Here is a 14,273-nt window from a genome sequence, read left to right on the forward strand (position 1 = left end):
TTGTCAATACATAGAGTAAATTGAAAACTACACAACCATGCCAGGAGGAGCCATTGCAGCACGGGTGGATTATGGTCAGAACTGCATTTGCATGCAGAACCAGAATACTGGAAATGCCCTGGAAGCTTGAACGTTGGCTGGTAGTAGAGTAGTAAAAACTAAAAAGGTAGGCCTGGAGAATCATAAACTTCATTCTTAATTATTGTCCTCGGATCATGCTTTATAATCATTCATTATTGTTTGTTTGAAATATTACGAATCACTCCATTAGGTTGACCTACTGCATCTATAGAATCGATGGAAATAAACCAGACGAGCACTCTTTTTTAATAAACATTGCGTATGAATAGTACAAACTTCAGGTGTATACAGAGTCCACATGTTAAATCCAAAAATCTGTAGCTTCCCCTCATAAGAATTCTCAACATGGAGCATAGTATCAGAAATAAGGCTCAACGGCCCACAAAAACTTGGAAAAGAAAAAGGGGAGGGAACAAAACTAATATAGTAAAATGTGGCAAAAAAGAAAAGGAAAAAGAAAAGGAACGACAACAGAAACTTGCCAAGTTTACTCTTCTTTGACTAGACTGCACAATTCAAATGATGCTCGCTTATATAGTGGACCGGGCATTCGCATCAATTCCTTGAAGAATGTTAAAATTTGATGGTCCAACAGTGTCGTTAAACCCTCGTACTGACATCTCTGGTGCTGATGTACTATTCCCTAGCAACTCATGGTCTATAAAGATCACAACTACTGTCGTATCATCATGAAAAAAACGCCTGATCCCCCTATCGACCTTCTTAAGATCATCATACCTCATCTCCCTCTTCCTAGCTGCCACATTTAGAGCTGTTTTGACTAGTTTCCTAGCAATTCCCTGACATTTAAAGATAATAGGAGGAAAATATCAGTGACTTGAAGTTAAAAAGGTCAAAAAGAAATGAGCTGGGAGCTAAATGCATACAGCTCGTGGATTATTGCACACAATCTCAACTGCCTCCTGGTTTGTTAGTTGTTCCCACAGCCCATCAGATGCAAATATGACAAATTTATCATTGGGTCCTAAAACCCTTGTATACATGGATGGTTCTGATGTTAGCACGGGCCGGCGAATGGGTTCAGGGAGGTGAAATCGTGGAAAAGAAGGATCAAGAGAAAACTCGGGCCGCTTCAAGTATGCATCACCTATAGATCTAGAAACCTAAACAATTCATCAGGAGAAACCAACAGGAAATATAACTCATTAATAATTGGAAAAAAATTGACTGATAAGCATGGGAACAACAGAAAAAATCTAACAGGCAATTGAAAATCATTTTAACTTCGAGATAAAATAAATTTGAATAAAAAAGTTCTCTTATCATAGGTAGCTTGTACAATGAACTTAGCATGTAAGATACACATGCAACATATATACTCTGAAAGGTTGAATTTCATCTCATATGATAGTGAAATGATAAAAGAAAATTCAGACAACAACATTTGAATATTGCTCTTTTATTCCACAGCTCCTCAGAATAGGAATTCCACAAAGAGGCTACCATATTTAGATTTTGTCTCATTATGAGGATGCTTCCAAGTGGCAAACCTCCACTTGCAAAGATCAGTTAATCAACTATTTTTCCTCTAAGTGTGATGAACTAGGTAAATGTATGGTTTCAAGAAAATACCGCACAGATGGATTCCAAATCATCTTATATTGGTTTTCAACATGCAACACAATTTAAGGACATTTAACACTTTAAAGACTCTACAGCCTAGAAATCTACTAGGGAAACCTTATCCTACAGAGCTTTAAAAAATTTTGCTAGTCAATTTATTTGGAATAATAATATAGATGAGTATCATATAAAAAAATACCTGATGCTGTGTGAATCGGGATAATCCAGAGAAAATGATTTGCTGGAAAACTGAAAAGGGGAAGGAGGGAGGGAGGGATTTTGACGAAGATAAGAACTACAAACTTGTATATTCCAGCATCTCTTTATCATTTTCCCAAAATATTTCAGAATCATTAGTGAAGTAAGCATGAACCAGAATTGTTTATGAATGCAATCGAAGATAATTTAAAAAAAAAGCCGACTTTTCTAGCATTGTTATACTGCATTATGTAAAAAAAATGTAAAACCCTTAGCCAGACAAATGATAAATTATAAACACCAAAATTTCTACCCACTTGCTTAACGAAGCAAGGAAATTTTCCAGATTGAAAAACAACCTTAAGGGACAACAAACTGGAGAGACCCAGAATACTAATCATAAATTCAAAGCGAGAACGCAGTTGGTATCATAAGAATCGAAGCAAACCTGAATGATGCCTTTGATACGCCATACTCCACGCTTCATAACAACAATATGTGAATCATCTGGATGCAAGGACTTGAGTTCTTGTCTAACCTCTTCCATACTAGCATTATGATCCCTGGTCAACTGCTCAGCAACTACCTTACTTGACCTACCTAGAGAACCAATTACAGCTCGAGAATCACCGAGATTAGCAACATATAGCATCCCCCTCCAGATAACTCCAACCAAACAACAAGATCCAACTGCTGCAATCAATGGTTTTATTCCACATGACCTACGGACAAGAGCAAGAAACCCATCCTCAGTTGCAGAGAAGGCACTTCTAAGGATATCTTCAGAGATGGTTCCTCTTTCTCTAGCGTGCCCTGCAAATTAATAATTGCTCAAGGTTCATCACATAGAGAACGTTGCCTGGAAAAACATTTATTGAAACACAAGCCATAAGAGTTACTATACTGTTAGTAAATACTTCCCTTTATGTAATTCTTTTACTGAAAACGAACAAAGGGTGCACGAGCAACTACAGAACAACGGATTATGTTCCATTTCGGTAATCACACCATTATCTAGTAGATCAAGCAACCAGAGAAGGGGACATGTTCAAAACAGCAGGGTTGTCCTGAATAAGCATCCATCCACATAACCGTAATATGAAAACCATTCTTACCATAGATCTCCAAAATTTTGCCTCCAAATACTAAACTTGACCCCAAAAACTAATGTAAAGAAACACCAGAAGTAGTTGACGTTGGCAACAAACACTTAAAAAGAAATCAATTCGTCTCCCAAAAAACCAACAATCAAATTCGTAGAGAACCCAACAAAATTGTATCAAAGAGAAGTACAAATTCCTTTCAGATTAGCACCAAATACAAAGGTTAACAAATTCGCCCAACCAAACCTCATAAACCAATCAATTTCATAAAAAAAAAAGTCAATGAAACTAACATAAACAATCCAAACTTGTTCTAAAGCATACAAAATCCACTTACATTAACACCATACATAAAACTACCAACCATATCACGAAAGTCAAATTCAACTCAACACCTAAGCACATGAAAAAACCTAAGAAAATAACAAACAAACAGTGAAAAAAAAAACACTCACTCATGAGATTTAAGAACAAATGGTCAGATATGAACCGAGAAGCATCAGGTCCACCATGCCCATCATAAACACCAATAAAAGTAGCATCACGACCAGTCTCTACTTGACTATGATCTTCAATAACCTCGTTGGCTTGAACCACAGCAAAAGAGAACTCTCCAAAAGAGTGTTTCTCAAGGTCTCTAGACCATAAAAGAGAGTCAGGAGTAGCAGAATCATCATCATCATTTAAAATTTCATCCTTGCTCATACGTGCATATCGCCTCACCGGTCTCCAACAAGCCATTGCTATCCTTTTTAGCCACGACAACATCCCTCATTTCCTATTGAGAAACAAAACAAAACCCACTTTTTTTAATCAAAAAATAAACCGACCCTTTAAAGATTTTGGCCTTGATATTGCATGGATTGAGAGAATTCAAGATCTGGGCAGTGAAGATTGGAACTTTGAGAGAGAAACCACAAAAGAAAGGGATCAAAACAAGCCAACGTAAATAGAACAGTGAGATTGTATTACTCCAAGAAAAAAGAAACTACAAAAAATTGATGGATCATGTTGCAGAGTGAGAGACAGAGAGATTGAAGAGTACGGAATTCTGACTTCGGCTGAGAGGGGGAGGGAGGGAGGGAGAGAGAGTGGAGAAAGATCTGGACTTTTTGGCTAGTTAAGACGAAAGAGAGAGTTACAGAGAGGAAAGTTGACAATCTCTTTAGTATTTTTCTCTTTTAATTTTTTTTCCTTTTGTTGTGTTTATTATTATTCCATTATATAATAACATATTTATTAAACCATCCTCGTAGACTTGGGCCGTATTTGTTTTTACTATTCAATATTATTTTTAAAATTTTTTATTTTATTTTATTTTAATTATTTTAAAATTATTTTGATATTTTAATCTTAAAAATAAAAAAAATATTATTTTAATATATTTTTAAATAAAAAATACTTTTAAAAAATAATATTTATTATAATCTTAAACACGTGCAAAATCCAAATAATAAGTTTAATAAATTAATTTACTTTGACCTGGGATTATGATTTTTAAATTTAAAAAATATCATTTAAAAACATCAATAATCCGAATATTAAGTTTAATAAATTAATTTACTTTGACCTGGGATAATGATTTTTAAATTTAAAAAATATCATTTAAAAACATCAATTGTCTAGTTTGATTTTTTTAGACACCTTGCCTGGGCAAAGGACAAGTTTGCCGGATTCCAGTCTACCCACCGGCCTGGTTAAATAACAGTGTACAGTAATAACGATGACAACAGCAAATCCAGCCTTCTAATTGTTAATATAATGATTATTGAAAACTTATATGATTTTAATTTCAAAACTTATAGAATTAATCGAGATATGTATAAACGGATCCAAACACTTACATTAATAAATAATAATAATAATAATAATAACAACAACAATAACAAAAACCAAAACCAAAGCAACACAAGTCCTTCAAAACTTGGAACTGAGATGGTCTGTGTTGCTAAGAACCGGTAGACATTGCTAAGAACTGGAAGTCCAAATCTAGATTGTTTATTTTTTTTTATCGAATATATAAATTAGCCCTAAGGATACCACATAACATTAGATTAAATTAAAAGAAGTCAGCAGAAAAAAACAAAAATGTTCTAAGTTTATGAAACTAAAATTCATTGCCAGAAGTTTATAAATAATCATTTTAGAGATGCAAACACATTTCTTTCCTTTACATTTATTTTTTTAGAATCTTTTAAAACACTAGCACAATTTAACAAATCACTATCACTAGGCTGGTTTTTGCAAAGCCCTAGCACTCGATGCATATCATCGTGATCCTTAATCATTAAGCAAGAAATTCTCAGCAGCTCAAGATGGTGTAAACCTAAGTCTCACTTGGACTCTTATGGCTGTTTCTAGACTTAACACAGTCCAATGAGGAGGTGGCTAGTAGTAGGTGGAGGAGGAGGAGAGGAGTGGCTGGCATAACATGGCCAAAGCAATCCCAACCATCCAAAGCAAGGATGCAAGACGTGTGTGGTTGAGAAGGTGGCATGGCAACTACGGCTTTCCTGTTTGTATCAGTAGAAGGGAAGAAGATAAGCAAAAGGGCAGGGCAACGCCTGAGACATGTGACGCTGGGCTTTTTTTGGATCACATGAGAGTCGTTGTGTGCTAGTTTTTCCTACTCATCTTCAACCTCTTTCTAACTAATAAGAGTTACCAATGATATGGCTGCGTTGTTGGCGCCACCACTACGAGGAGACCCAAGGCCCCACTCCACATTATCAGATGAATCATGGTTGTGGGTTTTTATGGTGTGGTGTGGTCATTTTCAAGATGTGCTAGCACAGGTTGTTCAATGATTCCCTAGCCATGAGTAGTTCCGATGAGTCGGAGATTTGTGCTCTAGCCATTACTACTTTTCTAGATTGGTGGCACACGTGATGTCACGGTTGTATTAAATTTTTTTAACTAGAAAAAATAGTTTAGGATACACTTGTGTTTTTTAAAGAAATAAAAGAAATTTGATTACTTATATAAATCTTGATTAGTTTGATTAATAACATGGTGTAAATAAATGAAAAAAGAAATCATCGATAATAAACAAAAACAAAATTAAAAAAACTAAAAAATAAATATAAATCAAAATATTTAAAATTATAATATAGATGATTTATCTAGTTGTGTTTAATGAATTTGCTTATAAAAATTCATTAAACATAAACGTCTAATAGTTCGGTGTCAAAATTGATTTTTTAAAAATTACAGGGACCGGTTACCTAATAGTTCAAAAAAATGAGGGATGAAAATGAATTTTCAAAACAAATTTTAAATCCGCCTCTTATTCAATCCGTCCTTTTTACTTCAGTTTCATGTTTTTCAATTCAACCCCTCTCCTTAAAAGAACTTGCAATTGGGTGCTAATTTAGACTCAAAAGGGTTAGATCGTGCAAAATAAAAGTTTGATGATCAAATTAAAAATTAAAAAAATATTATTACAATCCATAATATTATGCTTGTAGGTGAGCAATAATAACAAAAAAAATCTCTTTTAGTTTCTTTTAATATAGATCGAGCTACTAGCAATTTGACCACACTCTTGCATACCAAACTAGATGATAGTTTAGTGAAGGATTGTATTTAATGTGGGTTTAATACCGTGGTGCTCGTTTAAAAATATATTAAAATAATTTTTATTTTTTATATTAACTCATTAAAATCATTAAAAAATACTAAAAAAAATATCAATTTAATATTTTTTTAAAAAACAAATACACTTTTAAAAAGCATTTAAAAGAAAAAATTACTGCAATCCTAAGCGATTGATTTCTTTAATATGTTATTATATTTACAATTGATTTCAATACATATTATGTTTATGATCTATTATTCGGATGACATTTTCAAGCCAACTCATCAAAATCAAAATCAGCTATGTAATCTACATGTAATTATAAGTTTAAGTTTAAATACGTGTTAAATTTCTAAATCAAGTGCATCTGACATATTAATCGTTATAGACTGGTCTAAAAACCTCACTAAGATGTTAAATTAAAAATTTAATTATATATAAGAATAAAATTAGCTCAATCAAACATATAAAGTTAAATTAGAAAAACACCTTATTATATAATCATAGATTAGAGATGGTTAGCTCTTATATTCACACGTGATTGAAACAAAGAACTCGCCAATGGATCGAACGAAGAAGAGTTGACAAGGACAAATGAACTTTTGAAGACTCTTGAGATTGTGGAGTTAGCATGCTGTGATTTTTGGAGGGCCCATGAACTGATCTCTCTGTGTTTGATTATATGTCCACATGGAAACGAATAATATTGCTGATGTATTATCACAGGCTACACCAGATCGTTGATCAAACGCCTATGTCTACTGCAATGCTTCTCTAAGAGTACTTTTGAGGCTCCCTCTAAAGTCTTGCGCCATGTCTACATCGCAAGAAATTGTAATTAGTGAAATAAACATGTCGGGCTGAAAGGAGATGTTGCTCTAATGATGAATGGCTAGAGAATTATGAATATGATTATAATGTCTTACCTTTTTAATGGAAGCCAAGATTGACTTGTTCTTGATATCCCTTGCTTTAAGCTGTGACCTTCCAATCCCAAGTTGCCTCAGCAGTGCAGATTTTCTTGTCACTGGAGGAAGAAGTGACCTCCTCTCCACTAAGGTAGAACTTGAATTATAGTGCGATGGACTTTCGCACGAGTTGCCACCTTCGATATCCCTTCTTGTCCTCCTCCTTTTTGACTTCCTTCTTAACACCCTTGCCAACTCCAATTTCTTAGCCTCGTTAGCATCGTCGTCGTCACCACTCATTTCTGCAAATTTCCTTAGCAAAACATCTGAAGACTTCTTGGTTATGTGTTGAACTGTTGTAGTCCTACTAGAGTTATCATTAGCAGCGTCCATTTTGAAGAGAGAGAGGACTCTGGATGTATTTTGATGAAAGGGAAATGTGCATATATGGAGGAGCTGCTTTTGTAGGGTAGTGACTTTGGTGTTATGTGAGAAATGGACCGTTGAGGCAGAGGAATGATTTGAATAATGGAAATAGGAAATATAGCCGTTAGAGGAGGGAATAATGGGGTTAATGGAACATTAAATTGGCATTGTCATGTGATTTAGTGCATGAATATGATAAGATTTACATTGATTCCAAGCAGAAATGCGCTCCACCCATTTCCTTGCTGATACGATTGCAAGTAAGTAGCATATATATGGCCTGGTAAATTCAGGATTAGGGTTTTGAAAAGTGGGCTTGTTTACTTTAACGTAACAGGAACAATTATTTCCTCTAAGAAAATAAAGTTGATTCATGGATAATTCATGCCAACGCGAAAAGAAATAAAAACGCTTGTGCCCACAACATTATATCGGCAAACTGCTTAGAGAAAAGAGCTCATGGACCACTAGCTTCTTTCTGTGTAATGGTCATCTAGTTGAATGATAGGCGGCGTTTTATGAGTCCATGGCTTCAGAATCTGTTTAACGATCAACTAGAACTAAGCAGCTTTAAGTTCAATCTCAACGAGGGAGTGGGGTTCATGAAGCTACAAGGAGCCCTATCAAAAAACAAAGCTAATTCGCGCATCTCTTTTGAACATCACATTAACAACAAAGTTTAGACCATGGCATTACCAATAGCATTTCATTCTGACCCCGCAAAGAGTAATTCAATTTTCAAGTTAAGAAAAAGCTGAACTACATTTTAAAATACACAAGACCTTACAATTCACAAGAAGGCCTACCAAAATTACGAATAATTTACCTTTGGAGAACCAATGAAGAACCAGCTGGCAGATACACATCCTATCGATGATCATGTATCGTCCAATGAATCTACTGGTGGCAGTAATTTACCTTTCTCCACTCCAATGAAGGCTTCAGATATAGCGCACAGGCAATGAAAAAGTCCTAGCAGTTCTAGTCCCTAAAGCAATACAGAGTGTCATACATCATGTGGTGTTTTTATAAGCTGAATTGAGTTCCAAAGCTAAGAGTGTGGCATTCGAGATTTCTCAGGTTAAGCTGCAAAACGTATGGAAATTCTAGTTATTGGAAAATATTGTGGAAAGAAAAAATATTTTAGAAAAAACAGACAGGAAGAGAAAAAGGATAAATTTTGTGCTCCCAATCTCATGACAGTAAGTTATGAACTATATTCTTGCGCCAATTTCTAACACTCAATTTCTCTTCTCATTCTTTGGTCAGTTTTCCTACTTCGTAAATGAACCAGAAATTAACATGCTAAGAAGAATGGCAATCCAAGACTGCACTATAGCAGAGCACAATGTAATATACTTTTATATTTCTAAACTAGAGTCATTTTAACATTGTTAGTAGCAGAGTGTGATAATACTAGCTGAGCAACCCTGACAATTTTTACATTCTTTATTCTCCCACTAAATCCATCTCTGTTGCTTTCATCTTTCCGACAAACTTTGTTGAGCAAACAAAGATAAAGTGACTTAACTATCCTCGAATGCAGGTTGCATTATTAAAATGATTAGATCTTCCAGTGGCACTAACATCAAGCAACTGACTACCTTTTCTTCTCATTTTAGCAGAAGCGCTATTTTCTCTCTAAATGAAATAATATTTTAACATGGATGGAAGTGGTGTTGAGGGATTTAAAACCTCTTGATGCTGGTGGGGATTTGGTTTGTTATCGAGTTGAATGGTGTAGAGGATCCATATAGCCAGTCAACAACTAGTTTGTGATCAAGGCTTCGTCGTTGTTATAAAATAACAAACGATGAGTAAATCAGAAAGAGGAGGTCTTCCACGTGCTCCAAATCCAGAAAAAAATAAATGCAAGACATGAATCCACATGTAAACATGCATGATAAAAGCTTGTGCAACACAAGTTCAGGTTTAATTGTTTCAGACCCTGGAAAAATATAATACATATAAAAACTTACCACAACCACCATTCCAGTATTACAGAATTTAGGAATGGAAATAAGTCTCACCAACTGCCCTTCTGAACCTGCAATTAATTCAACATTAAATTTAACTGCGAGAAAATTCAACCACAATCTATTTTGCCTTATTTGTTAAGTATGAGATTATGAGAGAGTACCCTTTAAAATGCGAGTTCCATATTTATCTTGGTTTCCAACAAAGTAAACATGAGGACAGCTCTCAATCAGGAAAGGATCCCTATCAGTGAAAGGATAACATCCTGAAAAACATTATTGAGAGTGGATTCTTGAACTTGGAGCTCATGAAAAAAAAAGTTGAATTTTAATTGCAAGTATTCCTGATGTCTTTGTTTGAATCCAAACAATCAAGCTTGTATAAGAAAAATGCAAAATCAATCGCTAAAATTTATGCTGTTAAAACATAAATATATAGCATAGCAGGTGTTTCTACCGAGTGTGTTAGGTGTTGTTGGTGCCAGATGCCTCCACTTTAACGTCCTTTCCATAAATTCAAGCTCATCCTTTCCCTCCGAATATTTTTTAAGATCATCAATGTTCTGACCTGACGTTCCAAGAATCCTGAAAAGGACAAGAGAAAAAAAAAAAAAAAAAAACATTGTCAAAATGCATCTAATTATCACAGCTCGCTGTTGAATTATGCACTCATTTCTTACCTGACACCAGCAAGCTCAAAACAATGAGGATTAGTACACGACCTAAAAGTGTTATAAGCTCTGGATCCAGGGAAAAGCCATCTGTTCAATGGCTGAAGTGAAAAGAGAAAAAAATCTTATAAGTTGAAGTGAGGATATATATTCCAAAAGAAGGAAAAGATAAAGAAAGGGTAAACCTGTTGAGGTAAACAAAAGTTCGCTGGATCATTGGATCCTGGCATGATATCCACAGGCACACCTGCAGCAATCTAAACAGAGGTGTCAAACAAGGTGATCATGATAAGCAGATCCAAATGAAAGACAAAATGGGACAACAAAAGGTAACTAAAATATAATAGTCAAAATAACAAAATCAACCTGAGTCAACAAAATATCCAGCTCTTGAACTGGCTCAGAGAGCCTAGACTGATCCTTTGAAGCCAAATTCTGCCAAATGACCAGGGGACAAAAGATGGTTATCTTGTTTAGGTGACATGACACAATGTAGGATGTTCAATTCTGAAAAAAAATAAATCCCACTAAATATTTGAACCCATAAAGCGAATTATCTACATATGTTGTTAATTCTTATAGTAGCTAATTAGCATAGTCTCTCTCTCCTTCTGCAGCCATCGATATTTCATTCAGGTTTAATCAATGTAGCAAAAATAGCATAGCTGCTATCAGGGAAGCTACTCTTATATCTAAGCAGAGCACTAGCTTTCACTTTACACAATTTCACAGAGGCAGAAAAATACAAAGATTATAGCACAAAGCATTTTATGGAAAGATAAAACAAAAATTGAAAAAGAGAACTTCAGAACTGCAACTGGATAAAGGAGACAGGAAAAGTATAAAACTCTTACCTGTCCATTTAGAAGACCAAGGGGAATTTCCACGGAATTACCTGCAATCACAACATGAACTATCTCTGCTGCAATACCCTGTTCCTGTTCAGTTAAGAATTTCAAGAAAGCAAGATAGGCAGCAGACCAGCCTTAAAAAAAAAAAACCAAGAAACTGCAAATACCTTTTCATCTCCCAAATGTCCTGTTATATGATCCACAAGAAGCTGAAATTGGAGAGGGTTTGATAAGCTGCTCCCAGCATTCACCCCAGAAATAAAAACAACATACTTATCCTCTCCTGTATACAATTGGAATTGAATTCTTTAAACCAATACTTGCAGAAAACACAAGTGTTAAGTCTAAAAGACAATTTTACTTCTCAAAGAAAAATAAAAGGTGAGCTCCAAAAAGATAACATGGGAAATGGAATCCAAATATCAAACTTAAGAAGGGTCAAAGTCTACATTATTGAAATGGGCATTAAGTGATTCATCTACTAAGGAAGCAGCTTGACATTCACATTCAAAGTTTCAACAGATAACGAGATTTTGATCCTCATTTTTTTTTTATCTTTAAGTTATACTGTGTTTTCTTTTTTAATCTTTTAGGTCATAATTTGTGAAACTAGTCCCAAATGTATTTCTCGTATGTTAAAACTTTTAGTAACAAAAACTCCATGCTAGTTAGTAATTCCAAAATGCTTCTGTAAATACAATTTGTTTGCCAATAAATTTAAAATTTATCTTTAAATTCTATGAAGCTTTTATTAGATCCAAAGCAAATAGATGACAATGCAGATGAATGCAGATGAATACATCTTCAAAAGGACGTAATGAATAGGGACGTTTATAAGCAACAAATAGAAAGATATGTATATATCTGATCCAGGTAGAAAAAAAATCACGAATATGGATGCCAGAAATATAACTCATATCATACTTGATTTAAGTTGGGGTTCTATCTGTGGTGCTAAACCAGCTTCAAGGACATCTAGCACCATAAAGTCACCAGCACCAGTTTCCTTTCCATGCAAAGCGACAACTACACCTATCAAATGCATCACATCACCACAAAATCAACATGTGTGAAAAGCAAATATTAAAAAATTATCGCTCAACAACTTGTAGAAAACAAATAGTTCCATGAGAACTATTTCTAACTTAGTCATCCACACAATTCCAGTCCAACCATATATTTATGTTTAAAAACAAAAGTATGAGGAGCATGGAATTATTACCACATGATTTTCATGTCACAAACAGATAATGCCTGACAAAAGCATGAATGCAAGACAAGAAGAACAGTGATCAACCAGGCCTTAGCAATTTGTTGCCAAAAAGAGATTAAGAAGTTGTGCTGCTCTAATATCTGCCAACAAACTGCATTCGATCTCACAAGAGTTTATTATTTCTCGTGCATGAGAGATACCTGTGACATATACTGAAGGTGAAAGCACGGTGCCACCAAGCTTAACTCTTCCACTTTCATCTTCCAAAACCAAATGATCATCTGGATGCATGAAGTTATGAGGCTTGACAAGAGGCAATGCAGATCTCTGCACATTGCACTCAAGTTTAAAAAAAAAATCAAACACCTTAGCAACCTAATTTTTTTCTCAATTTCAAGAAAAAAATAGAAATAATAAGATCATGAAATTATTATTAACAACCAAATATCATGAAATTATTATTAACAACCACATGCCTCCTTCGAGTATTCATCAAGAATGCAAGGTTTAAGTTTCATGTGCTTGTACAGGGTTCCAACAATGATGCATTCCTTGCCTTCTTCCAATTCCAAAACTGTACAAACTGCAACAAAAAGAAGCTGGCTAAGAAAAACCACTCCATGCAACTTCAAACCATTTAGCGTTATCATATCATTAAAAATTCAAGCTAACTACATCCAAGACCCTTACAAAAGCCGGAAATGAAGAAACTTGGAAAATAAACCAACCAGGAAATTTATCAACACCATGTACAATTAGCCAGTGCCCATCAAGAAAGTGACCTAACGTGCACAAACTCAAACATAAACCTTCACAACAAACTAATTTCATTGAAATCCTAGAACCAATGACAAAATTTTCAAATTATGTATGAACTAAATCAACAAAAACCCATAAAAGAAAAGAAAAGAAATGGCAAAGAAAAAAAGAAACGCAAATGCTATAACCCTAAGCCTTAAATATCAGCATAACTTACGAATTCCCTCTTACATACCAGCCCATCAGAAAAATAACAAGACACCTACATAAAAGATCTCCGCAAAGACCCCAACTTTACTCTAAAAAGATAACCATTCCAGAAATTACTCCTCCCCTCTTCCAAAATTAGAACATTTAATGCCATAATTAAGCTCAAAACACACAACAAATCAAAACCCGAATCACCTAAACGAACAAAAAATGCAAAAATTAACTTCAATTCAACAAAAAAAAAAGAAGGAAAAGAAAGATAGAGAGATACCAGGGACATGGGGTTTCCAATGGGTAACAAGAGAGTAAAGCAGAGTCCTCATCGTGTGAAGACGAGCAAAGTATATTTGACTGTATTGCTGACCTCTGTATGTCTCATTTTGAATCTCAAATGTCTCATCCTGCAGTATTAGCAACACTTTTGAGAAAACAAAAAAACAAAAAGAAGCTTTGAAGCTCCACTGGTATTATTTTTTAACAAGAGAAGAATGGGAAGAGATAACGGGAGATAGTGACCAGGGATTGGTAAGTGGATTGCTTTCTCTGAAGATTTTTCTCTGTGTCGATTTCCATTGCAGCCATGGCGGGAAAACAGAAACAAATAGCAGCAGCAGCCAGCACTTTCACTCGGCTCTCCCTCCATCAGTGCAGCGGGTCCTTAAATTACAGTCCTAGTCAAATAACATTATAAGGACTATTATGTTTCAACAGAGATC

The 14,273-nt window shown here is 34.8% G+C and overlaps 3 protein-coding genes across 7 annotated transcripts; all 3 read right to left on the bottom strand.

The window, feature by feature from the left end:
- Nucleotides 1-300: 300 nt before the first annotated feature.
- LOC7468929 (probable protein phosphatase 2C 68) lies at nt 301-4,154 on the bottom strand. Its single transcript, XM_002323243.4, has 4 exons — nt 3,422-4,154; nt 2,312-2,676; nt 969-1,205; nt 301-881 (listed from the first exon to the last, which is right to left on the bottom strand). The coding sequence occupies exons 1-4, from the start codon at nt 3,732-3,734 to the stop codon at nt 612-614; spliced, it is 1,185 nt and encodes a 394-aa protein (XP_002323279.2). The 5' UTR covers nt 3,735-4,154; the 3' UTR covers nt 301-611.
- Nucleotides 4,155-7,015: 2,861 nt separating this feature from the next.
- LOC7468930 (uncharacterized) lies at nt 7,016-7,848 on the bottom strand. The gene is made up of 2 exons (XM_002323244.4): nt 7,470-7,848; nt 7,016-7,360 (listed from the first exon to the last, which is right to left on the bottom strand). Exons 1-2 carry the CDS (start codon nt 7,842-7,844, stop codon nt 7,271-7,273), a joined length of 465 nt encoding a protein of 154 aa, XP_002323280.1. The 5' UTR covers nt 7,845-7,848; the 3' UTR covers nt 7,016-7,270.
- Nucleotides 7,849-8,348: 500 nt separating this feature from the next.
- On the bottom strand, nt 8,349-14,193 carry LOC7483976 (DNA polymerase delta small subunit). 5 transcript variants are annotated; one of them, XR_008057551.1, is made up of 15 exons: nt 14,074-14,189; nt 13,829-13,958; nt 13,065-13,171; nt 12,789-12,915; nt 12,300-12,407; nt 11,543-11,658; nt 11,379-11,462; nt 10,891-10,959; nt 10,710-10,781; nt 10,534-10,625; nt 10,311-10,438; nt 10,018-10,119; nt 9,857-9,924; nt 8,704-8,865; nt 8,349-8,497 (listed from the first exon to the last, which is right to left on the bottom strand). XR_008057551.1 is itself a non-coding variant. In XM_024587363.2 (14 exons), the coding sequence occupies exons 1-14, from the start codon at nt 14,137-14,139 to the stop codon at nt 8,755-8,757; spliced, it is 1,380 nt and encodes a 459-aa protein (XP_024443131.1). In that variant the 5' UTR covers nt 14,140-14,193; the 3' UTR covers nt 8,556-8,754. The 5 variants fall into 5 exon arrangements, 2 of the variants coding, with proteins under 2 accessions (XP_024443131.1, XP_002323281.2); XR_002978347.2 differs by lacking the exon at nt 8,349-8,497 and having other exon boundaries at nt 8,556-8,963; nt 10,018-10,097; XM_024587363.2 differs by lacking the exon at nt 8,349-8,497 and having other exon boundaries at nt 8,556-8,865; nt 14,074-14,193.
- Nucleotides 14,194-14,273: the final 80 nt, after the last annotated feature.

This window comes from Populus trichocarpa, chromosome 16 (assembly GCF_000002775.5).
Source record: "Populus trichocarpa isolate Nisqually-1 chromosome 16, P.trichocarpa_v4.1, whole genome shotgun sequence".
NCBI lineage: Eukaryota > Viridiplantae > Streptophyta > Magnoliopsida > Malpighiales > Salicaceae > Populus > Populus trichocarpa.

Excerpts from the sequence above, each read along its gene's own strand:
- LOC7468929 (XM_002323243.4), bottom strand. The coding sequence starts at position 3,734 with ATGTTGTCGTGGCTAAAAAGGATAGCAATGGCTTGTTGGAGACCGGTG. Across the intron at positions 1,206-2,311 it reads GTATCAAAGGCATCATTCAG|GTTTCTAGATCTATAGGTGA; the intron begins GTTTGCTTCGAT and ends TGAATTGTTTAG. Across the intron at positions 882-968 it reads TGTGCAATAATCCACGAGCT|GGAATTGCTAGGAAACTAGT; the intron begins GTATGCATTTAG and ends TTTAAATGTCAG.
- LOC7468930 (XM_002323244.4), bottom strand. The coding sequence starts at position 7,844 with ATGGACGCTGCTAATGATAACTCTAGTAGGACTACAACAGTTCAACAC. Across the intron at positions 7,361-7,469 it reads TCTTGGCTTCCATTAAAAAG|ACATGGCGCAAGACTTTAGA; the intron begins GTAAGACATTAT and ends CTTGCGATGTAG.
- LOC7483976 (XM_024587363.2), bottom strand. The coding sequence starts at position 14,139 with ATGGCTGCAATGGAAATCGACACAGAGAAAAATCTTCAGAGAAAGCAA. Across the intron at positions 12,916-13,064 it reads TTGATGAATACTCGAAGGAG|AGATCTGCATTGCCTCTTGT; the intron begins GCATGTGGTTGT and ends TGCAATGTGCAG. Across the intron at positions 10,439-10,533 it reads TTTGAGCTTGCTGGTGTCAG|GATTCTTGGAACGTCAGGTC; the intron begins GTAAGAAATGAG and ends TGTCCTTTTCAG.